The 25,415-nt window shown below is 34.1% G+C and overlaps 1 protein-coding gene and 1 pseudogene across 1 annotated transcript; one reads left to right on the top strand and one right to left on the bottom strand.

Annotated features, from left to right (window-relative positions):
* Positions 1–14,144: 14,144 nt before the first annotated feature.
* Positions 14,145–17,130, top strand: LOC143541035 (uncharacterized; annotated as a pseudogene).
* A 1,301-nt stretch (positions 17,131–18,431) lies between these two features.
* Positions 18,432–21,517, bottom strand: LOC143541034 (uncharacterized). Its single transcript, XM_077033952.1, has 2 exons — positions 20,489–21,517; positions 18,432–18,597 (listed from the first exon to the last, which is right to left on the bottom strand). The coding sequence occupies exons 1-2, from the start codon at positions 21,442–21,444 to the stop codon at positions 18,591–18,593; spliced, it is 963 nt and encodes a 320-aa protein (XP_076890067.1). The 5' UTR covers positions 21,445–21,517; the 3' UTR covers positions 18,432–18,590.
* Positions 21,518–25,415: the final 3,898 nt, after the last annotated feature.

Genomic DNA, 25,415 nt, shown 5'->3' with positions numbered 1-25,415 from the left:
TATGATAAGGGCATGGTGGATACGAGCTGGTACGTCCTATATATAAGTGTCATTGCCATATTCTCATTTTGGCATCTTTTGGGCCACCCAAAGATCAACGTTATTGTTTTTATTTAATTACGTATTTGTAAATTTGTTAAAACCTTTTAACAACTCATTGTATTAGTTGTTTTATTTTAAAATTTTATTTTTATTTTAATTTTGGGACGAAATTTCTAAAAGTTGTGAATCCTATAACATTCGTTACTTTTCAAACCCGAAAACCCAACCCATTTTGAATTTTTGGTTTGGTTTACTTTTTTTTCCTTATTTTACCGATATTTTAGCAACAAATCTATATATATATATATATATATATATATATATATATATATATATATATATATCTTAATGTTATTAATTAATTTTCGTTGCACGTTTCTATGCGACAAATCGTTATTTTGGTATCTTTAATTAGTAGTATTGTTAAATCGAACCGTTTCGTCGTTTCATTATATTCGTGTTTGACGTTCATCGCTAATATAATATTCACGAGGATTTAAGTTAATGTTCTTTTGTTTTTATTCATTTTGTTTGATTAACAAACCTCCGAGATGTAGAGTTTTATGTTTAATCGATACGCAACCTATCCGAGTATAATATAACTATCATCCAAGTATTATAACTTATTATTTCGGTTAAAACTCATTTCAATGTTCAAGGTTCAATTCGCAAATTACTTTTAAAATTTGTTTTATAATAACTTGAAAGATCAAGGGCTGAAAATATAACTTTTTTAAATTATAATATAATAAAACAAAAATCCCAAATCACCCCGTCACCCCTTATGTATTTCCGGGCAGCCACCGGCCCTGTTCCGGTGACCAAATATTAGTCCGGCAGCTTCCATAACACCTCAACACGTACGTTATACCTCAATTAAAGGCTTATAATCACCTTAGACCTTAACGCCAAGTCATAAACAACGTCAATAACTGATATTAACGTTAAATAATGAGCATACCCAACTGAAACCCATCGGAATTTTAATAAAAGCTCAATTATGGTCATTTAACAATTAACGTTCCAATTGAACATATAAATAGAACCTATCTTACCATCTAAACTTGCCTGCAACACTCTTTTTAGTCATAACACTCTCCTTAATCACGAATTACTCTGACAAGGTTCGTTTTTCTGGCCAACCCCGTTCAACATCCACCACCCGTCATGTTTCCAAGTAAATAATATATGCATGTTGATCTTCTAATACCAATAAACAAAAGTCCTAACCTAATTCTTTCTACCATAGAACCATTTAGCAGATTTAAGGCTTGTAGGAAGAACATGAACCTTACATATTTGTTTAAATAAACTAGTTTCTCATTCTATAATCAAAAATCTATATGGTCCATCTAGTTAAACTGCTTTAGTGTGAGCCAAGGGACCCAGGTTCTAGGCATTCAGTTTGATTAATTATTTTAAAAACCTTTTTATTTATTAAATAATAATCAAATAAATTATTTAAAAATAAATCATTTTAAGTTAAATCAAATTATAACTTCTCACATAAAAACCGACTTTTTTTTGTTAAAGTTTCAGGAAAACCCCGATTATTATTATATATTAATTATCATTTCATTAATACTCTATTCGCTAACATAATCGTTTTCATGGTAAAAACTAACCCGATAACTTCGATGTCCATAAGTATTAAATGTCCCATATTAATAATAAATCACTAATTAAATACTATTAAAAAAATAAAAATAAAAACGTTAATATATAATTTTTCTTCGTTAACATAGTTATATTTATTTAAGATAAAGTACCCATTTAAAATCCGGGTCTTTTTTATTAGCATTAATTATAAATAATAAACCTCATTACAAATTCGTTAAACTATAGTTCGTTAATTTTTTCATTAAAGTTTAAATATAATATTATAATATAAAATGCTAATAAGAGCTATAATAAAATAATACATATTTGCAACCAATAATTAACTCTTATTATTCCGTTAGCTAGTCTTTGAAATTTCGTATTTCTTTTATTTATAGTTCGAGATGTTCAGTTGCTTCAATTTCGTTATTGTGCTTTCGGATTTATTACAAGTTTGTCTTCGATTTCGAGGTGAGGTTCTCACACCCCCTTTTTAAACGTTTTTATATCTTTGGGGTAGCATATGTATTTTATTCAAAATTCAAAGTATTATGATTTCACTTACAAACTACAATTCACTATATGGACTTGTGTGTTACTTGATTACTTGCTCGAATTTACTTGCACGTGGTAACCTCAATAAGTATGATAATAAGCTTCCCTTTGCACTCAGGATCATTTTGTTATGAGTGGAAAAGGGCCTCATTATACGAGTACGTTGGTTATTACCAACTGAAAAGGACCTTACTTGCTCGTTTATTACTTGTTCATTAATTGTATGGATTTTATGTATTTATATCAAACTGTTTGAACTCACCAACTATTCATATGGATACGTAAAATTCTAACAGAGATTGGATTTCCCAAAAAGAAACCGCTAGGATCATGTGTCACAGCAAAGCTGCAATACAAATTTCAAAAAACCCAGTTCAAACGTGATCATACAAAGCATGTGGACGTTGATAGGCATATCATCAAAGTAAAACTTGAAGCAAGGATTATATAACTATTGTTCGTTCGATCAGAAGACCAATTAGCGGATATATTAACCAAAGCTGTCAATGGAAGGATATTCAACAAATGCCTTGACAAGTTTAACATCGGAAATCCCACTACTCAACTTGAGGGAGAGTGTTAGAAAAAAAAATTTTCATAGATCATTCCTAATTTCTAGCATATGACCGTTGCTAGAGTCAATGGTGTATCCTAACTTATTTAGCTTGATTTTATTTCCTTGTTTAGTTTATTGTTTTCCATGTATTTATTCTTTGTAACCATACAATCAAAAGTACAAAAAAAGGGAGCAATACTTCAATCACATTTTCTATTCTGAATATTACAAATTCAAGAGAACTCAAAACCTATCTCATTTCGGTTCATTTTAAATAAACCATATCTGACCCGTCCCTATTCGTCAATTGATTCACAACATCTGTCACGTCCAGCCTCATGGGCCTAGACGTATGACCAATAGTTTATACATTCTTTTAATTTGAGTTAATATGCAGCGGAATAATGTTTGTTTATTTAAAACAACAAAATATTGATTTAAATGTTATAATATAAAAAAAAGAATCAAACACCATTGATTTGATCACAAAATATTGTTTAAACTTTTTTTCGAACGACCAACAAAAACATGACATTAAACACTAGCAATGCGCTAAATTGTCAAACAAACATTCACCAAAACAAACAACAAAACAAAGATCCTAACATGTTACAAACACTCGCACACCCTTATACCCGAAAAGAGCACCAATCTTACAACGAGGGCCTCCATTTTCTTCCTCTATTTTTAATCCAAATAAACCCATTACCTTAATTTCCTCCACCAATCTTGAGATTGAATCGAAGTCCTCGAATGGACTAACGCGCTTCTCTTTTTTCACAAACACCATTTCGCGATTAAGCATATAGCTTGGAACACTTTTTGTAAATACGTTATTACGAGCCAAGACCTAGTCGCAAATCGATACGTTAAGTCGTGTTCATTCAATACGTTAATGGAGATCAATACATTAAGCCTGGAGAGAATCCGGCATGGTAACGTTACAATACATAAATATGGCACAGATCTCTATGCATTTCACTATGGAAGGCCTATTTATAGGCTGGTCTCATTCGTTAGAACTGTAGTAACGAATGAGACCTCTCATTCATTAACAAGGTTAACGAATAAGGTCTTTCCATAGCCCTATTCGCTAAACACCCTTAGCGAATGGGTATACATTAACAAATGAGCCTCCATTCGTTACACTATAGTAACGAATGGGCTCTTACATTAACGAATATGTCTAGTCTTTAACGAATGAGGCCCATTCGCTAAACATCCTTAGCGAATGTGTCTTTATACATTAAGTGTAAAGACTAAACTAGCCCTAGCCTATTCAAACAGCTGCGGACACCAAATCCGTGCACTTACAGACTCCCCATTTTCCGTAGCTGTCGAATGCTTTCCAATACTTTAGCATCCAATACTTTAGTCTTCAATACTTTAGAGACCAATACTTTAGTCTTCAATATTTTAGCGTCCATTACTTTAACGACGAATACGTTAAAGTCGAATACTTTAACCGTGAATACTTTAAGTGCATATCATTAGCCATACAACCAACCTCCCCCTTGGTTGATGATTCTCGGGCTTGTGCAAACAGACAAAATATAACTCTTTGTAAGCAGACCAACAACTTGTAGCGACTCGTATCAGATCTCCCCCTCAAAGAAGCATTTCCAGGTGATCATTTCGATCATCCAATTGGCATATGATATGGTCGATCAAACGAATCAATTAGCAACAAGTCATCGGCTATCTGTCGCACCGGTAAAGTACAAATGTCTTTATGTTTAACCTCGTCACACATCTTCATGAACAACCCGATCATTCCACATCTTTCACATCGGTCTTCACTCTCTCAATAACGTCTATCCCAAAATATAACTCTTTGAAGCTCTTCGGCAACCAATACGCTTGGATGCACTACTGCTTTGGGCATATGATTCAGAGTTCCAACCTTCGTTAATCAACATTGAACAATCACATTCTTCAATCAGATGACAAGACTCGTATATTCCTCAACAAGATCAACCCATTCAAGAATTGTCCCCCACAACAGAAGCAATTCGCCGAATACTCGTAGCCAACATTGTCAGGATCAAAGTCCCTCAGAAAGAAGTAATCGGACAGACACTCGTATCCCACATAGTCAGGTTTCAATCTCGAACAAATCAATCAATAATTGAAGAACAAACACAGTCTTGAACTCGGTCAAACATAGCTTTACAATCACAAATTACCACCCGAATTGCAGTAATTTTTCAAGAAATCCTTGCAAACGTAGAAAGATACCAATCGAATAACCTCTTTGAAATTTTTATCTCCCCCATTTCTTGACAAATTAGGCAAGGTCTTGAACAATTTTTCGAAAATCTTCAATAAAGTTCTCGTTAACTTAATCGGTTACTCCACCTCGGCCCCTCGATATGCGTGAAAAGTCGGTCGAAAAATATGTCACCAAATTTTGTCAGAAGAGTATCCCGCATATTTAGAATATCCCCAAAAAATTTCGTTTAAGAAAATTTTCTGAAAATACTCTTTTTTTTTAACGTTACCCTGGTCTCTTTCGCTACTACAGTAGCACATTCGTCCAGCATCTATCCACATTCGTTACTCACGAACGAATGACTTACATTCGTTATAAATAACCACACTTCCACATTCGTTAAATCTTGAATGAATAGGAACACATTCGTTAACTCACATTCGTTATGGAACTGACGGATGTCAGAAAAAAAAATAACGAATGAGTATATATGACGAATGAGTCCATCTCCGTAACGAATCAGCACATAACGAATGAAGTTCACATTCGTTTAACCTTTTAAAGAATGAGCTCATTCGTTAAAAATCCGTAACGAATGAGTTTAAATTTAACGAAGGAGCCGTTTGAGTGGTTACTGTAGCCGGAAAACCGATCTTCACCGGAAAAAAACAGTTACAGTGGCCGAAGTCTTCAAGCTCATCCATGGTGGATTCATCAAATCTTCATCAAATTACCACCAGATTATACTATTATGCTCGCTTTTGTATCAGGAACTTGATTCAATCTCCAATTTTATCAATAATATATTAAATCGTTGTCAATTCAGATCTGTCATTGAAAGCTTCAACCAAGGTCATCAATGGCGGATCAATCAATTCACCATAATTAAACACCAAATTGATAACGAAGCTTTGGATTTGATCCAGAAGTATGAATATAACATCAATTTCATGATTCATCCATGAAATCATTGCAAATCAGATCATACAGTTACCGGACCTTGAAGAACACGAAGAACACGTATCACGAGCAACCTCCTGCTCTGATACCAGATGTAAATACGTTATTACGAGCCAAGACCTAGTCGCAAATCGATACGTTAAGTCGTGTTCATTCAATACGTTAATGGAGATCAATACATTAAGCCTGGAGAGAACCCGGCATGGTAACGTTACAATACATAAATATGGCACTGATCTCTTTGCATTTCACTATGGAAGGCCTATTTATAGGCTGGTCTCATTCGTTAGAACTGTAGTAACGAATGAGACCTCTCATTCGTTAACAAGGTTAACGAATAAGGTCTTTCCATAGCCCCATTCGCTAAACACCCTTAGCGAATAGGTATACATTAACGAATGAGCCTCCATTCGTTGCACTATAGTAACGAATGGGCTCTTACATTAACGAATATGTCTAGTCTCTAACGAATGGGGCCCATTCGCTAAACATCCTTAGCGAATGTGTCTTTATACATTAAGTATAAAGACTAAACTAGCCCTATCCTATTCGAACAGCTGCGAACACCAAGTCCGTGCACTTACACTTTTGCCATCTCCTTTGGTAATGTGTGACATTTGTCAAATTTTCGGTTTATAAATTATTGAATTCGTTAGATATACCTGATTATAACCAGATTCCGCATTTAATAAAATCAGTGTATTACTATTTTTATTTCTTGCCTTTGCTTTATTTTGAACTATCAAATTTGTGCAAATAGCACCCTTACCTTAAGTTTGTACCACGTTTGATCATCCAACATTAGACCAAGGACCTAGCTGTAAATTATTTCAATATTTCTTCTTACTCCCCTTTTCCCTCACGTCGGCGATAGGTACCCCCCCCCCCCCTTCCAATTTGTTACGTGAAATTAGCCAAAAAGCATGAGAATAGATATCATAAAATCCTTAATTTGTTTAAAACATCATTTATCTTGGAATATGACAGTTCATTGATTCAAATATTCGATCTTATCAAACCACGGTTAACTCGACCTCGTTACGCTATATATACACATCCATAAAAAAATTAACGAGACCACACAATCCTCACGGCAACGCTAACCTATCCCCTAAGTCAATTTCACCACTGAAACCTTTTAAGATCAAGATTGAGTTCATGTTCTTGGCCGAAACCCTCACCCATCGTTCACTTTCAATTCAGAACATTATCAGGTAATTGAATTGTAGTTCTTGATCGGAATAGAACAAGGATCAAAAGCCCTAAGTCAATTTCTACTGACAGAAGACAATTGATCCTTAATTGAGATTAAAATAAAATTAGGGTTTTATCAATTTTGGAGTTTCTAACACAATATGTTTATCAATTTATGTTTCCATCATGTAACAAAGTTATGATGTTGGCCTGATGGCCAGTGCATGTTTTGTTAAAGCTGTGAACCATCCCGTGGTGCGAGTTTGTAACACACCGGCTTAAGCAGAAACGCCCGAGTGTGACGTACAGATTGTTCAAACACACGTGGCACTACTAAGTGACCATAATATCATTAATTCGTTTAAAGAAACATAAGTACACAAGTTTCAAGAAAATAATCAATCATGTCCAAACAAAATCAAATAATTGTAACAACTTCGTTTATTTCTTTAATATTAAACTAGCGTCTTCCTTTGGCAATCAACCTCTGATCACAGCACATGTAGCATGCATATAAAATAGCAGTCAACTACAAGTAGTTTGTGAGAATCATCACAGTTTGATATAATAATAAAAATCATACAATTATATGAGTCGTGTAATCAACGCAAGTAAGTCCTTTCCAATTGGTAACAACCAACGTACTCGGGATTACGCACAAAGCACGCAAGGTCCTTTCTAGTTGAGGCCGATCAACGTACTCGGATAACACAACGCACATAAGGTCATTTCCAGTTGGGGACAGCCAATGTACTCGGATAATAGCAAAACACATGCAAGGTCCTTTCCAGTTGGGGACAACCAACGTACTTGGATAATAACACAACGCACATAAGCAAGTAAACACACAAGTCCATAATGCGAATTGTAATTTGAATAAGTAGCAATAGAAATCGTTTAAATAGGATATGCATACTAACCCCAAAGTATAAAAACATTTAAAAAGGGGGTGTGAGAAACGCACCTTGAAATCGGAGGTACGCGTGTAATAAAGCAGAAACCACAATAACGAAATCAAAACAACCGAACTTCGCAAACTATAATTGAAAATAAAACAAAATCTAACTATCGGGATTGATGAAGTTAAAACAATAATTAGATAAAGAAATTTTAACTATATTATATTTGAGTATAACGAAATTTTGACGATGTTTATTATATAAATTATAATTTTAACACTAATATGAGATTTACGATATTGTAATGTATGTTTTAAATGGGAATTATATCTCGAGGACTAATTATGTTACCGAATTAAAAACTAACGAATTTTAACTCCAAAGAATTAAGGTTAACGAATTAAAGCTAACGAACTAATTAATATTAACAGATTTACGATTAACGAAATATAAGCTAACGTTTATAATATTTACATATTATTTCAACTAGTAACTTATACGAAAATTATTATTTTATTTACCGGTTTTAAAATATAACTTTATTTCCGAATATCACTATGTTAGCGTATTAACGAAAAAAGTTAACGCCATGGAATTATAATATAATATTTAACGAGTTTTACGAAACTTTAACGGACATGAAAAGAAATGTCGTTTTTTGAAAGAAATTGATAAAAAATAATTTATTATTAATTTATTTACTTTAAAAAATTTTATTTGTTTTAATGATTTTTAATATATTAAGCTGATTTTTACTAATAAGTAAAGGGATGAAAAAAATTAATATTAAAACATGCTATGACCCAGGTTTGAACTCGGGTCCATGATTTAACATGATGGTGCTAGACCATTTGGTTTGTTTGTTTACAAACAGAAACAGAATGTATAAATATATTGATAATCTAGTTCATCTTCAACATTAAGCCCTAAGGTTCAATTCAAGAAAACCAGACCATGATTGCTTAATTGATGTTGGGGGTTTTATTAATCACTGAATAACTAAGCAAAACCATATATTACTTACTTGATATCGTTGTGATTTGACAGAGAACTATGGATGGCCGGAAAACGGACTGTGGTGGATTAATTTATGATTATAGAGGGTGTTTGAGATGAAAAAGATTATTGTAGCATAATCCTTATACTATGATATCAGTTCAATAATGAGCTAGCAAAGAATCAAGATCAAGATCAGAAACATATTTGAAACTTGAATTCCTTTGACGATTACTCAATTTTAGTTTTGGATTTATTGTTGGTGGCATCATCCTTATCCTCATCCTCACTGGTTAGATCTTACGCCATCTTAATAGCTTGACCTAATGTCATCATGAACGGATTATTATTATTTATTATTGTTGCAATTTAATTGTTGTGGTTACGTTTCCGCATAAGAATTGTTTTTGTTTATTATATAAATTAAATTATGTTTTTGCTCACCAACCATGTGTTACCAAATTATTTTTATACATGTTGCAGGTATTATTATGAGATATGTGATGAGATAGGTGAAGATGAAGCAGGTAGTTAGGATACCTTTAGGCTATCAAGAAAATAAACAATATTTATTTGAATTTGTTTTATTTTGGTAATGTTTTGATTTGAATATTTTGATGTACAATGGTTGTTTGAAATAAAATAATTAGATAATGTCACTTAAATATTTATAGTGTCTTGTGAGCTACTGTGCAATCAGTTGCGCCCCGATATTTCCATTGTAGATTGGGGTATGGCATAATGAAGCGGATTTATATAGCTCCAACACATCTCTAAAACTAAATAAGAAGATTTAAGGTAGCTTACACCATTGGGCAATAATGCTCCACATGATTTGAGCAAGATCACACGAAACAAATAGATTTTCAACCGATCCTCCACCTATCCACAAATTGGTCAAATAGACGAACTAACTGGAATATTCCTTTTTACCAAAGCGTCAAAAGTTAGTAACCAACTCAGAGCCGCGTGCCATGAAACAAAACCAACCTTCCTCGGCACCAACCTATTCCAATCAAAAATGAAATCCATGACATGAGGTGAGGTCATCAGAAGCTTTTCCTTTACCTCTTTAAATAAAATATCCGAGCAATCAGATTTGTTCATCCCTAAATATATAGTTATTAAATAATTAAAAGAATAACAGTTACTGTTGATCTATTATTTTCAATCGTATAGTATAAATTGGATGTGGCTCAATGGTAGAGCACTCACGTTACTGGTGAGAGGTAGGGGGGTCAAACCTCAGTATCACCAATTTATATGGGAGATATGAGGGATGACCCTGGCTTGCCAGGGTTCGAGTCCTGATCTCGCCCGGTTTTACCAGCTCCTCGTTGTTCGTGCCGTTTGGCGGGCGTGGGGGTTAGGTTTTATCCGGGGAATCCCTCAATAGGTGGACCGCTAGAGGTTCCGTCCGTCCGAACTCGTGGCCGGCTTGGGCTACCTTTAGCCAGTGGGGGCCGCGTACGAAGTACCCGGCCACTACTACACAAACAAGTATTAGCTATGGATTTTTTGCCACGGAAAGAATTGGTCGCAAATTTTGCTATGAAGTAGCTACGGATTAGCTAGGGACACATTTTGCTATGATTTAGCTACGCATATTCCGTGGCAAAAAAAGTTCCTAGCAAAATCCGTAGCAAACTTGAAAAAACAAGTACAACAAATCTGAATTCATAAAATCGGTAGCAAAGTACGTATCAAAATCATGAATACATATATTGAGAAATTCATAGAAACATGTATAGTAAAATCTGTAACAAAGCCCGTATTAAACTTGAGGAAATAAATATATCAACAAGGATTTAAATAAAATTCGTTGAAAAATCCATAGCAAAGAAGATAGATTTTAAAACTAATTTGGTGAAATCCGTAACAAACTTTGTAGCTATATCGTGAATTCAAATATTTATTTTTTTTAATAAAATTCGTAGCAAATCAATAAACAACTACATAAAAACTAATTAATTTAATAATTCCGTAGAAAAATCTATAGCAATATTGGAAAACATTTAAAAATAACTATAATAAGTTAGTAACCGGACAGACCCTAGACTGGTAGGACATGCTAGATCGGTTGGACCGGATTTAAGAAGTGGTATAATTGATTTAATAATTTATGAGCATGTTAATTTAATAGAATCGATTGTGGGTAATTGTTGATATATAAAATCAAATGCAACATCTTATTATCTTATAATACCTAAAATGACTAATCATAAGGCCTATAAAGTCCATTTTATCTCCTTTTAAGGAAATATGACACTCAAAATCCAATATGACTAATTAAGATTTGCATTATTGTAACTCATTAGGATGATCTATGTTGGTGAAAGTGAATTTGGCTAATCAATGTATTAATTGGTCAAACAATAACAATTTTGGTTATTCGAGACTACAGATGACCATCATTTATCAAATCTATCACGTTAAAACCTAATATGACCTAATACAACAACTTATGATACACTAAGTGATATGATGAATTTGAAGGCTTCATAAGCCTCAAAACACGTATGACCCGTTATAATTAATTACTATCTATCCTGGTCAATAAAAGTCAAACTTGGTCAAATTTTTGACATAATAAGGATTGTTTTGCTCCCACCAATAGCAATTATGACTCTTAAGATCCAACATCACTTTTTTGGACATGTAAGACTCACTAAAATTCATTGCGGCATGTATTGTCAGCCATAGTTAAACTTTCTCATTAAGATAAAAACTGATCAAACAAGGTCGATCTTGATCATTTGAGGTTAATCATATGAACAAACTTCACCAAGTTTAACGTATTAAAAGGAAATACGACTTAATAAGGCCAACAAGCCCCATTAAGAGTTATGATGATTCTTAAGGTTCAAAATATAACACATTAAGGCGTGTGCAACCCATTTAAACTTAGTAAAATCAAACTTGGTCACTCATGGTTAATCACATACTTCATTACATCTAACACATTGTAACTTGATATAACGTAATTAGGCTTGGCATTTCCCGTTAAGAGTTATCATGACTCTAAAATACATTATGCAATTATACGGTTTCCATGTATTTGTAGCTAGGTTAAGATTGAAACTTCAATTATTTTTCTAACTACATGTTTTAACCAAAAAAATATTGTGCATTTATATTTTATTTTTATGTTTATAAAAGTTTGTTAATAACTCTTATAGAAACTTCTATTTTATAATAATTCGTATGTTAAGCCCACTATTTTTCAAAGAATATTTAAAAACCTATTATTAACAAAAATTTCAAATTATTAAAATGTGGCTGATAAATACAATCTCCCACCAAAACCCCCGCTCAGTTTTTCTAAAAAAGTCAGTTTCCCCCACTTCGGTGTCCTCCAAATTATATTCCTCACTTACCAAAATCGTGTCTTGAAGCGATTACAGAGATTTCATTCGATTTCACAATATCGAAGACCGCTAAAGGCCAGGGTGAAGTGCTATGCCGGTTAAGCCGCGACTTGAATCTCGGTCCCGCCACATGAAATCCATGGTTTGATTCTGATTGTCTGGATGATGAATCACCTTCCGGTAGCAGCTCCTACCCTCATTTAATCGATATTTCTTCTCCCCAATATAAACATTTCAAGAGTTTGTGGTCAATGTTCTATTGTGGATTTTTTGTGGGGTCCTATTGTTCAAAATAACGAGTTTTAAGCGATTTTGTTTCTTGAAATTCAATGTTTGCAGGTTATATCTGCTTTCAAAGTTGTGGAAGTGAATCCACTTAGTAAGAAGGAAACAAATGGTCTAATTAAAGCTTGAATTAAGATGAATTATATGCTACTTTTACATCTAAGTTAACCAACTTTTTATTGCTCTAATCGTTCACATGTCTTTATGTATATAGTTTATGTATTACTTATAGGTGTAACGTGGCTGAAGAAGTAAACAATGGAGTTAAAACAAGATCGAAGAAGAAAAGAAATTGTAGAGAAACATTTTGCTGTTGAATTAGAAAAGTGAAGAAAATACTAGGCTAAACCCTTTTATTGAAAGATACTTCAATTGTTATGCACATGTTGCCATAAAACTTCCCACTATGTTAAGCATATGAGTTTATCAATGTAAATATCATAATTGGAGACTTGATGTATTGTTTTTGAATAATTTGAATCTGTATTGTGTTATGTTTGTGCACGTTTGATATATATTATTTTATTTGTTTGGATATTTGTTCTTGATACTATTTGTATCTATTTAATTGAATATGAATTATAGAAAACAATTTGAAAATAATATGAAATAATATCCTTACAAAATTCATAGCTAGACTCATAGCAAAAATCTACAACATAATTGGTAGCAAAAACCGTAGCAAAATGTCCATAACCAACTGTAAAAAAATCGATAACTAAAATCTGTAAAAAAATCATATCCATAGCTAAAAATCCCTAGCAAAGTTTTGTAGCTAAAAATCCGTAGCTACTAACATGTAGCCAAATCGGTGGCGAAATTTTTCCTAGCAAATTTTGTATCTAGAATAGTAACGTCTCTTTTTGTAGCAAAAACCGTTGCAAAATATGATTTCGTAGCTAAATTCCATAGCAAGTAAATTAGCTACGAGACTTGTACCTACAAACCAAATTCGTAGCAAAATGGGTGTTAGCTACGGAATTGCTACAAATTTGGCCATAACAAATACCTGTTTTTGTTGTAGCAGGCGTTACTTAGTTGGTGGTTCAAAAAAAAAATTCAATCGTATAGTAGTGCCCACTGCCCAGTTGCCCACAAGGCTTCAATTCTATTGGCATAACTTGCTTTGGAAACATTTAATTATTTCTTCTGGATTTTTGAATCAAAATCCACTAAAATCCGTGTGAACTACAATAGTGCAAAGACGAAAAGTCTTAAAGCATCTAATATCTTTTTGAGTAATTGCGCAATTTTTTAAATATAATATGTGTTAAAATCTTGCCCAGAATTAATAGTTGGTTTTATTTTTTTTAACAATTCGAAAATGTCTCCGTCTTCCAATGCTTACTTGATATAAAATAAATAGATAGCTTCCTTTCATTCATTCAGAATCTTGGGTTCAAGCTCTATATATAAATCTTCAAACACCAGGAATTATGTTCTTAAAAACAGTCTTGCATCTTGTTGTTCTTATACAAATGAATGTTGTTCTTTTTAGTTCGAGTCTTCCTTCAGATGATCGTGTTGCATTATTGAAAATCAAATCCGAGATTAAAGATGACCCTCAAGGTGTTTTCAGATCGTGGAATGATTCTCTTCCTTTTTGTACGTGGCAAGGAGTGACATGCGATCGTCGAAACCAAAGAGTTACAAGCTTAAATCTAACAAGCAAAGGTTTAGCAGGTTCCTTATCTCCGTTTCTTGGAAACCTCAGCTTCATCAGGTACATCATCTTAGATGACAACAGGCTTTATGGTGGTATCCCACATGAAATAAGTCGTTTATCACGATTACAAGAGCTTTCCCTTCCCATGAACCTTTTTAGCAGAGAAATCCCAGCCAACTTATCAAGTTGCTCTAACCTACGGTTACTCGACATATTTTCAAATAAACTGTTTGGGAAAATTCCAAATATTTTCAGTTCTATCCAGATGATGAGAACGTTACACCTAACAAAAAATAATTTCACGGGTGGGATTCCACCATCCATTGGCAATCTCACCAATCTTGAACACCTCTATATCGCTGAAACTCTGTTAGGAGGGAGCATTCCTAGTTCCTTCAATCAGTTGAAAGAACTAAGAGAATTAGGCCTTGGAGGAAATGGCCTCACGGGAGTTTTTCCAATGTTTTTCTACAATCTTTCCAAATTAGAAGTGTTAAACATCCCAGTCAACCAACTGCATGGCATTCTACCCACAAACTTATGTTTGAGCCAACCTCATCTCAAAATACTAGAAATAGATATTAATCACTTCAGTGGGTTCCTTTCACCCTCTATATCAAACTGTTCAGAGTTGGAAAGTTTTGATGTTTCTATTAATGATTTTAAGGGGAGACTCAAGATTGATTTTGGACAGCTGTATAAACTTCAGCGTTTGGTTCTTGATAAAAATAACTTCGAAAGCAACCCTGCTGATTGCAAAAATCTCTTTGATTCTTTGTCCAACTGTAGCAATTTAGAGACTTTGGAACTTGCTGAAACCCGATTAGCAGGGGTGTTACCAAATTCGCTTGGGAACTTCTCATCTAAACTGAAATACATGGGGCTTTTTGGGAATCGTATCTCAGGCAACCTCCCGTCATCTATAGGCAAATTTGTTTGGGCTGACTGTGATTAATCTAGCACAAAACAACTTCACAGGCGTGATTCCTGAAAGCATAGGAAAGCTACGAAACATGGAACGTATATCTTTTCGCTTTAATGCTTTTTCTGGGATTATTCCACCATCTATAGGAAACTTGTCGTCTTTAACAGAAGTAGCATTGGGTGCAAACAAATTGGAAGGCACTATACCATCAACTTTAATCAATTGCAAAAGGTTGATAGGTCTTGATCTTCATGGAAACAACATCAGAGGAAGTGTACCTAAAGAAATATTCCAAATGCCTTCACTTTCCATTTTTCTAGATCTGAGTCAAAACAATCTGTCTGGAGTTCTTCCACAAGAGATTGGCAACCTGAAGATGTTAGGATATCTTGATCTATCCAACAATCGTTTATCATGTGAACTTCCAAGTAGTTTTAGTAGTTGCATCAGCCTTCAAGAACTATATCTTTCGAGCAATTTCTTCCATGGGTCAATGCCAAAGGCATTGTGTTTCATGAGAGGCCTAGAATATGTTAGCGTGTCCCAAAATAACTTTTCCGGGCCTATTCCAACATATTTTCAAGAACTGGATTTGAAGCATCTAGATCTATCATATAATAACTTTGAGGGAGAGGTGCCTGTTAAAGGTGTTTTCGCCAACACAAGTATGGTGTCAATCATTGGGAACCGGCTTTGCGCTGGCATACCTGAGCTTCACCTACCCAAATGCACAACCAACAACGCCAAAAGAACTACTAGAAAGCTTTCTGTTCGTGTTGTTGTAGCGATCTCACTATCTTTCACTCTTGCATGTTTGGCTCTAGTGTCATTTCTCTTGTTTTATTGTTGTGTTAAAAGGAATACAGATAAACCATTAGATATAATATCAACTGAATCTTTTGAGAAGATATCATATGGAAGACTTTTTAAGGCAACTGGAGGGTTCTCTCTAGAAAATCTTATCGGGACAGGTAGCTTTGCTTCGGTCTATAGAGGAGTTCTTGATGAAAATGGTTTCACTGTGGCAATAAAAGTACTGAACCTTAATCTCCGAGGAGGTTTAAGGAGTTTTATAGCCGAGTGTGATGCCTTGAAAAATATCCGTCATCGCAACTTGGTGAAGGTCATAACTTCTTGCTCAAGTATCGACTTCCAAGGCAATGATTTCAAAGCTTTAGTTTATGATTTCAAGTCAAATGGGAGTTTGGAGAGTTGGCTGCATTCAGCGCACCAGATGTTATCTCTTGCTCAAAGAATCAGCATTATCAAGGATGTGACTTGTGCTATTGATTATCTACATTGTCGGTGTGGAAACATAGTTGTTCATTGTGATTTGAAGCCAAGTAACATTTTATTGAACATTGATTTGGTCGCACATGTAGGAGATTTTGGGCTTGCCAAAATTCTTTCCCTTGAAGGAGTTCCTAATGCAAACGATAATAGCTCAAGTGTATTCAGAGGAACTATTGGGTATGCACCTCCTGGTAAGCTAATGAACACTAGTCTATTTTAATGTTCTCTTTAAGTCTATACTAAGCTATATTATTAACTCTTGTTTCAGAATATGGACTTGGAAGTGAAGTCTCAACTAGTGGTGACATGTATAGCTATGGAATCCTGTTGTTGGAGATGATGACAGGGAAGAAACCTGTTGATCCAATGTTCGAAGGTCTAACTTTGCATTCCTATGCTAGGAATGCCTTGGCTGATGGTTCTGTTTATCAAATTCTGGATCCGGTGCTTCTAAATGAGGATGTTGATGAAAAGAGTTTGATTTCGATAGTGAAAATTGGGGTGCAATGCTCTTCCGAGTCTCCACAAGATCGAATAGATATCGAGACCGTTGTTCACGAGCTCTTCTAAATAAAAGTTGCAACTAGATCTAGATTTGTGAAAGGTCCACACATCAAGTTCTGCAATCCCCAAAAAGCTAGTATGTGATTGTGTTATAATGTTTGTTTATAAGTGTGTTCTTATGTCTATGATGATATTCGTACGACTGTAATATTGATGCTTACTGAAACGTATTGCCGCTAGTAATTGTTCATGTTCGTAAGAGTAATAATATATGTTTTTCAATAAAATATTTAGGTAAGCTAGTAGTAACTAACAAATATAAGTTAGCCAAAATCGAGCTTTCGCCATAGAGTTTAAACGCTCTGAGTTTGAGGCGCCAGTGTAATCCATTTCCCTTTCATGATCGTTTTAAAACAATTTTATGATGTCCATCATAATTGTTCACAAATTTATAAATTCTGAAAGTAGACTATTAAACTTAAAAAAAAATATTTTTAAGCATGCATCATTGATTGCCTTTTATAAATTCTTATATCTTTTTTTCGGTTAACATGTTAGATCGACATCGGTTGATGAATTAAGCATGCATCATTGATAGCCTTTTAGGCACCGATAATGCATGCGGGTGTCAGTTTGGCGTCGGTAAGGCGTCCGACACTCGTAACGCGTCTGATGCCAATTACACGTGTGATGCTGGTAACGCGTCCTGGTAACAGTGATGCTGGTTAACGCGCCAACATCGATAAAGATCATTTAGTAAAATTAAGGGTTCTTAAAAAAACACATTTCCTTAAATTATTTAAGAAAATTGAATTTTATTAATCCCATTTTATTAATCCCACCTTTTCAGGCTGCCCAATAATAATCTCGCCTAGAAAGTTGTTACCATCGGCCCTTACCGTTCACACTATTTGTTTTTAAACATACTAACACACACTTGAGAATAGAAGGGAAACTGGAGTAATTGTTGTAGTTTATTTAACAATCGGAATGCCCCTGCTTGAGACTTCAACCACTTGTTTAACTACTTCACTACAGTTAACAACCATAGCTTCGTTTTTAAACTACCGAAACATCAAATTCAAATAATAATGAATAACCCAACAAGACGGGTATAAAAAAGAACATTGATTGAAAAATACATGCATAGGGGCACGCTCATCTCATGTCTGAACCATTACTGTTTTGAGAACTATAAGAACCGCATAAATGCATAATGCACTTACACAACTGTGTTCATTTTAACTTTGTAAATGGTTGTTTGTTAATCAGTTGTGTCATTTTGTTGTAAAACACTTGGGATAACAGAGTTGAAATTACCTTACTACAACCACATAGCGATTAGCATGGAGATGTATATATGAAGCCATCACTGCACACAAATTAAAAATAAATAGAAGATGCAGCAAACAAGCATCAAATACTATAGCAGGTTAAGCAATGTGGCAGTACATAATACAACCAACCACTTGTTTCAAAACTAACTACAAAGACCTCACGTTCATTTCTCATTCTATAGAACCTCTTGTTTATCATCTACTCCCTGCGTAATCATAAAAGCTTGTTAGTGTGGATAATCAAATTTACAAAAATGTGGCAAGTTATTCTAATATTATCGATGAATAACAAACATTTTATATTTGGTTTTTGGATGTTAAGACACATGGATTAACACATAGTGCACAAATCACAAATGACATGTCAAATGTTAATGTTAACCATTGTGCTTCAGCAACCACCAATTATAAGACAGCCTTAAAAACAGTTTCTCATATGATTCACCACATGTTCTAAATGGTGTCCTGTTAATTTTTTAACTGAGATGTGGAATGAGTCAAATTTCCTTGAACTAGCAGCAACTTACAAAACTGCCAACTGACATCCATATTGAAAATAGAACATTTTCATTTAGTATACGCATCTCATTTAGGTTGTGTACATTGTACAAAAGTGTTGTTAAGCGGGCATACGTTTTAATAATCAAAATATAAGGTCTTGATAGTTTTACATTTGCACCCATCTTAATTATTCATATTTGATTTGAGACAAACAAATATCAGTTCATCCAATAAGATTTTGGATTACTATATTCAACTCTTCTCAATTAATTAAAAAAACAACCATCAAACTGGAACTGTGGAAAAATAAACTTGTGATGTAAAACCAAAAGTTGATTATAACATATTAACATGACAATTAGCAAGCTAAAAGAGTTGACATCACTGAAAATGATAAATAAATTCTTCAATAACTTCTACGACAGAGTTTTTTTTTTTTTTTCCTTTTGAACGATCATCCGCCAGATAGAAAGTTGAATACATTAAGATTTCTCATATTATGACAGTTAGCAGAAATGACTTCTATATCTAAACGTATTCTCAACTTGGGAATAGAATTTGAAATTACAGTTTCCAGAAACAAATATAGATAGATCCGACGAAAACGGAGAAAGCTATATACAAAGTATAACTTTATTTCACCACTTATTTTAAAACACAAGTAAGAAAGAAGATTGTAAAACATTCTCAACAGCCAACATGAAAAAGATTTCAAATATAGTACGAATCAGCAACAATTTTTTCACCTGTCTGAATATGGTGAGCTATAGACATATGAGGTGTCCTCAAAACCTTAAGAAAAATCAAAACTTCTTACTAAGTCATTTCATCAGACGTTTGCTAAACATCTAGCAACTGTTTGATGAAATGTCTCGGTGTGAGATTTTGATTCAACTTTAAATTTTGAAGACATATCTATTGCTGACCCTGTTCACACAGGTGAATAACTTAGTGCTGACTCAAATCATATCTAGTTGGTAGTTGAGCATGTTTTATCATCTTCTTTTCTTACTCGTGCTCCAAAATAAGCGCTTAACTTAAAATGATGCACATTACATTTAGCTTTCCCCCTTTTTGTTGGATCTATTTTTGTCTTTAGAAATAAGAATTTCAATTTCTATTCCCAATCTGAGAATATGCTTGTTTATCAGGCAGATGATTATTATTAGCAGATGTTATTGAAAAATTTATTTATCATGCTCAGTGATGTTTAGAACCAAGAAGTAGCCTAGGATTAGTCACATCCAGTTGATAAGCAATTGCTGATTCGCACGTAACATCTATTAGATGGCTTGTTTTAATAACTAGTTAAGTACATCCGTTACAGGGGATTAATCGTTAACAACTGATTTATGAAGTTTTTGGGATCATAGCTGCTATCTTAAGCATATGCAGATATAATAGAAAGGAAGAAATCATAAAAAAATTACTTTTAATGCTAATCTCTTAAGCATATGCAGACATATTATGTTAATTTTATCATAATTTCAATCAATTTCTTGTACTTCTCATTGTGAGAAGGCAGAGATGCTGTGTATACGCACGTATCAGTTATCAAACATATATTACCAAGCAGAATTAAAGAACTAAACTTACCACTTGATGATCGAACCAAACAGAAAATGCTGCATAATTGGAACCTTCTCCATGACCTCCACTTTATACATCTTCAACAACCCACTATTCACCTTCTTCCAATTCGGCACACCACTAATATCATCCAACATCGGCGAATGCTCCGCAAACGGTCCCTTCTTAACCTTCTTCACAAACGCAATACACTGCAGATACAAATACTCATTCGAAAAATTATCCAGTATATCCTCGTTATGAATCGACTTCGGCTTCATATACCTGTGATCAATCAACTGCGAAGCCCCAAATATAAACGGCAGGAAATGATAGTCATCCAGTCCCCAAACCCCATGCGATCCCGCAGGCTCCAACGAGTAAACCAGCTGCAGTTTCCTCATAAGATCCAAATACTTGACAAAAACCCTAGCAACAACAGCTTGATAATCCTGTTCTGTAATCACTCCCAACCTAGTTAAACAATACAACCAGGCGGCGAAATTCGTCTCGTGGCCGGTCCCGTAGTCGATTCGGCTCGAATTCCCAAAGCTATCGGTGAAGTAGGGGGTTAATTCGACGGTAGCGGAACTGAGATCGTGTGGGAGGAACTGGAGCATGAATTGATCAGCGTTTTCGGTCATACGAGCATGCCAATCGCGATACGCGAGGTTGCCGTAACGAGAGGACTGCGGGAGAGGTGGAATTTGATCAACGGATTGAGTTAGGGTTTGGAGGATGGAGACGATGGAGGCGGTGGCATTGGAGACGTGGCAGGGATCGGATAGCTTGTGGCCGCGGATGGATTCGGATAAGGAGACGATAAACCCTAGGTAGTTTTTGGCAGTGGAGGAGTTTTTGAATTGGCGGATGTGGTCGTCGGATTGGATGAGTTTGGAAGGGGTTTGGAAGTGGTAAGGCTGGGTGATGAGGTGGACTGTTTCGGCCTGTGGGACGGGTGTCATGATGATGGTTTGCTGCATGTTTTGGTTGGGTGGGAGGTTGATGGCTGGGGCGCGGATGGGGCGGTAGGTGGGGGGAGGGGAGGATTCGGACCAGGTTGGGGGTGGGGGGAAGGAGGTGGCGCCACCGCAGTTGATGCAGGTGGTGTGGTGGCCATGTTCGGATGATCCGTGAGGGGTGCGATCGGCTTCCATGGTGGTCTGGTACGATTGAATTGAAGGGGCTTTGATTTGGGGTAAAATGACGAGGGGAGAAGGAAACTTGGGATTTTTTTTCTTTATATATGCACACAATTATTAATAAAATATTATACTTGTTTGTTTGTTGTCAAATTCAGACTGAATGGTGTTTTATGTCATTTTTTTTTTTAATTGGAAATAAATAATCCCAACTTTTATGAATTGGTCGATAATAATCTCAACTTTAAAAATAATTATCAGCAGTCCCAACTTTCAATTATTTTTGTCTCAATGGACCTTCGTTAAAAAACACTTAATGTTGTTAAGTTTTTTTCCGAATTCAAAACCGATGTTTTAGAGCTTTTGATCGGAATAACGATACGATTCGATTGATGTAAAACTTATCAAGAAACGGTGATTCAAATGACTTGATTTTTGTTAATTGGAAATTCAAACACCCGAATTGAAAAATTGTTTCGTCGCTTGGATCACCGTTTCGGGATAAGTTTTACATTGGTAGACTCGTATTATTCTTTCAATCAAAAGCCCTAAAACATGGGTTTAAAACTCAGAAAAAAACATAACGACGTTAAATGTTTTTTAATAGAGGTCCATTTAAACAAAAATAGTTCGTTGTAATCAATTTTCCACAATTTTCCACTTAAATGTGACCAAATTCACCAATTTAATATGTATAATATGACTACCTCTTTGTAATCAAGTTCCTTGTATTCAATCTTAATTTCATAAATTCATTGTTTTACATCCAGCTTATTGTTACTAAAGTCATCCAAATTTAGTTTAAACAAATTTTCATCTTACATTTTGATCCTCTAGACTTTTCAAAATATTTTATACATGCCAGACCCTTATGTTATTTTCACAATTGATATAATACTTAAAAGTCATTTTCTCTAAAATACATATTTTAATACGTGATCATCACCCTAAATACTTGAAATAGTGATAATACTTTATCAACCCAACATTAAGGGTCTAAACATTGTTACAAGGCATGCTGTAATTTTTTTTTTATTAAAAATCAAATAAGCTAATTTAAAATGTATTTAACCTTTGAAACATCAATTCTTAGCCATTCGAAATATCACTACAACTTATAACCATAAATTCGTTTTCCTTGGGTGACATCCACTGATATGCATCAATACCCTAAAGAAACTATTTTACATCTTTTAGTGGTTCTTATACCTATTGGATGGCCATAAATGATGTATAAAACAATCTTTTATGATTAAATTTTGATTGAGGTTGAAAAAGTTATCATAAATTTAAGTTTGTTTAAATCTTTTATTTTTCTAAGAAAGGATTACAAATTTTGTCCTTTAAACATAGGCAGATTATAGATTGTATTTTTTTTAAAGTTTACTTTCACTCGTTGTCCTTTATATGAAAAAATGTCTCGATTTTAGTCCTTTACACTAACGGTTGTTAAATATTTCAGTTAAGTTACCTCATGCGAAGTGCACATGAGGGTGTAAAGGTAAATTCAGTTTTCATTCTAATTATTTTATATTTATTACTAAATATAAAATACCAATTGCTTCTATACTTTTTCCCAACCTTTCTTTTCCACCATCACCACTACCACTCTCACCGGCGATATCCACCTCTTTATTATCTCTCTCATTTTCTCTCAACAACCACCCTCTTCCTTTTAGTCACTATCAAAACTTCATCAAGAATTTATAAACCCTAAAGATCTGTAACATAACATCAAATTAGGGTTATTGGGAAGCGCACTTTAGCCCTTTAGGAAACCAAAATTGACTTGCGATGTTGGCGTCCGAACGCGAGCCAAAACCCTAGCCTTACAGAAACTTCAGGCTTCGATAACCGCCTACACACTACCACCGGAACAACACCATGAGGCGTGCAGGTGCCGGAGAAGGTTGTAGGAGGTGGTGATGGGTTACGAGGGGCGTCAGAGATGGTTGCAGGCGGTGGTGGTGGGTTACGAGGGGCGCCGGAGATGGTTGCAGGCGGTGGTGGCAAGTTACAAGGGGCGTCGCCGCGTCGGATGTAGTTGCAAGCGGTGGTGAGGAATGCTTTTATTAATTTTCTAATAACAAAAACCCATTTTTTTGGTGCTGGTCACAATGAGATTTTGTATGTATGTATATTTTTAGAGTATAGATTTGGTATTATATACAGACATATATTACAAGAGAATAATTATTTTGATTTAATAATTAAATAATAGAGTGAACCAGCTATTTAATTTAGTTATAAATATAAAAGAATTTAAAGAAAAAGTGAATTTACCATTATACCCTCAGGTGCACTTAAGATGAGTTGACTTAACTGAAATATTTAATAGTCGTTAGTGTAAAGGACTGAAAACAATACATTTTTTCATATAAAGGACAACGAGTGAAAATAAATTTTTTAAAGGATCCAATTCATAATTTACATATGTTTAAAGGACAAAATTTGTATTTCTGTCTTTTTCTAAATATCTTTTAGTTTTACTAAGCGTACTTTGAAAAAGACAAAATAATTTACATGAAAAAGTTACTTATCTTGTATTAGATGATTATAAATGATGTTCACGATTATATTTTATGATTAATTATTTAATTTCCAACCAAGACCGAGTTATCATTTCATGTTCTTTTGAATCGAAGTTTCTACAAACCTATGCTCTTCTAATCTCTACTAGTATATTCTTCTTTAAATTTATTTAGCAAATCCTACCCTTATAATTGTAACAAGCTCATAATGCGCTTGACACTTTTGTCACAAGCAAGTAATCACTTGCTTTAGAGAAACCAATATCCTCAATTGAGATTTATAAGCCCTCATACAAATGCCTTCATCTCCCCAAAAGTTTGATACATTGTTGCGTCTAACATTGTCTTTATTCTAATTGCATTTTCAGTATGAGCATTATGCAAACCTAATCCACTTCCACCACTCTTCACTCTAGCCTCGAAAATTATTAAACTTACTAAATCTTCTGAAGATATCAATACTATTACTTTTTTTCACAACAAATTTTACAGTATTATCTCAAAACTCTCGCAAACCATACCGAATCTATTTCGTCTAGACATAGTTACGATAGTACCCTTTGTAGTAACTCAAAACTCTGACTTTTGTCTATTTCGTCTAGACAATAAATTTTACAGTATTATCTCAAAACTCTGACTTTTGTGTGAGAGAGGTATACACTTTAGTAGTCAACAATAATTTCGTCAATCTAATATATATATATTGTCTATTATGTTATTATAACTGACAACAAAATGAGGTAAAATGCTATATAATTATACATTTTACAAAACTCGAGAAACCAAAGCAACCACAGGCTGTGATCTCTAAATCAGGCGTCCAAATCGCCCGAGTATCATTCCAAACCGCACCTGCTTTTAAACCAACCTTACATCCTTTCTTTCTTTCTATCTCCAACATCAATCAATTTTTCCAATTTCAAATTCAACGGTTAGTGCATTTCAATTCATTACCATTGCGTATGTGTATCGACTGATCATGCATAATTCAATCATTATATCATACAAGTTACCTTTTATTCTAGTCTTAACTGCATTAGTATTAGGGTCCATGTTAAATTATTCCCAATTTATTAAAACAAAAAAAAAATGATGTCCTTACATTCAGCTTAAATTCTTGAATGCAATCTTGATAAATTTATCAGACTATCTCATTAAAACTGTTAGCTTGTTAGGTATATAACATTTTTATTATTATTATTATTATTATTATTATTATTATTATTATTATTATTATTATTATTATTATTATTATTATTATTTCGTTACAGACGTTAAATA

The sequence above is a fragment of the Bidens hawaiensis genome, unplaced genomic scaffold, assembly GCF_021521415.1.
Source record: "Bidens hawaiensis isolate Kalapana, Puna unplaced genomic scaffold, B.hawaiensis_p1.1 tig00012466_1, whole genome shotgun sequence".
Taxonomy (NCBI): Eukaryota; Viridiplantae; Streptophyta; class Magnoliopsida; order Asterales; family Asteraceae; genus Bidens; species Bidens hawaiensis.
The sequence above is the reverse complement of the archived record's forward strand: the minus strand, read 5'-3'. Positions and strand labels throughout refer to the sequence as shown.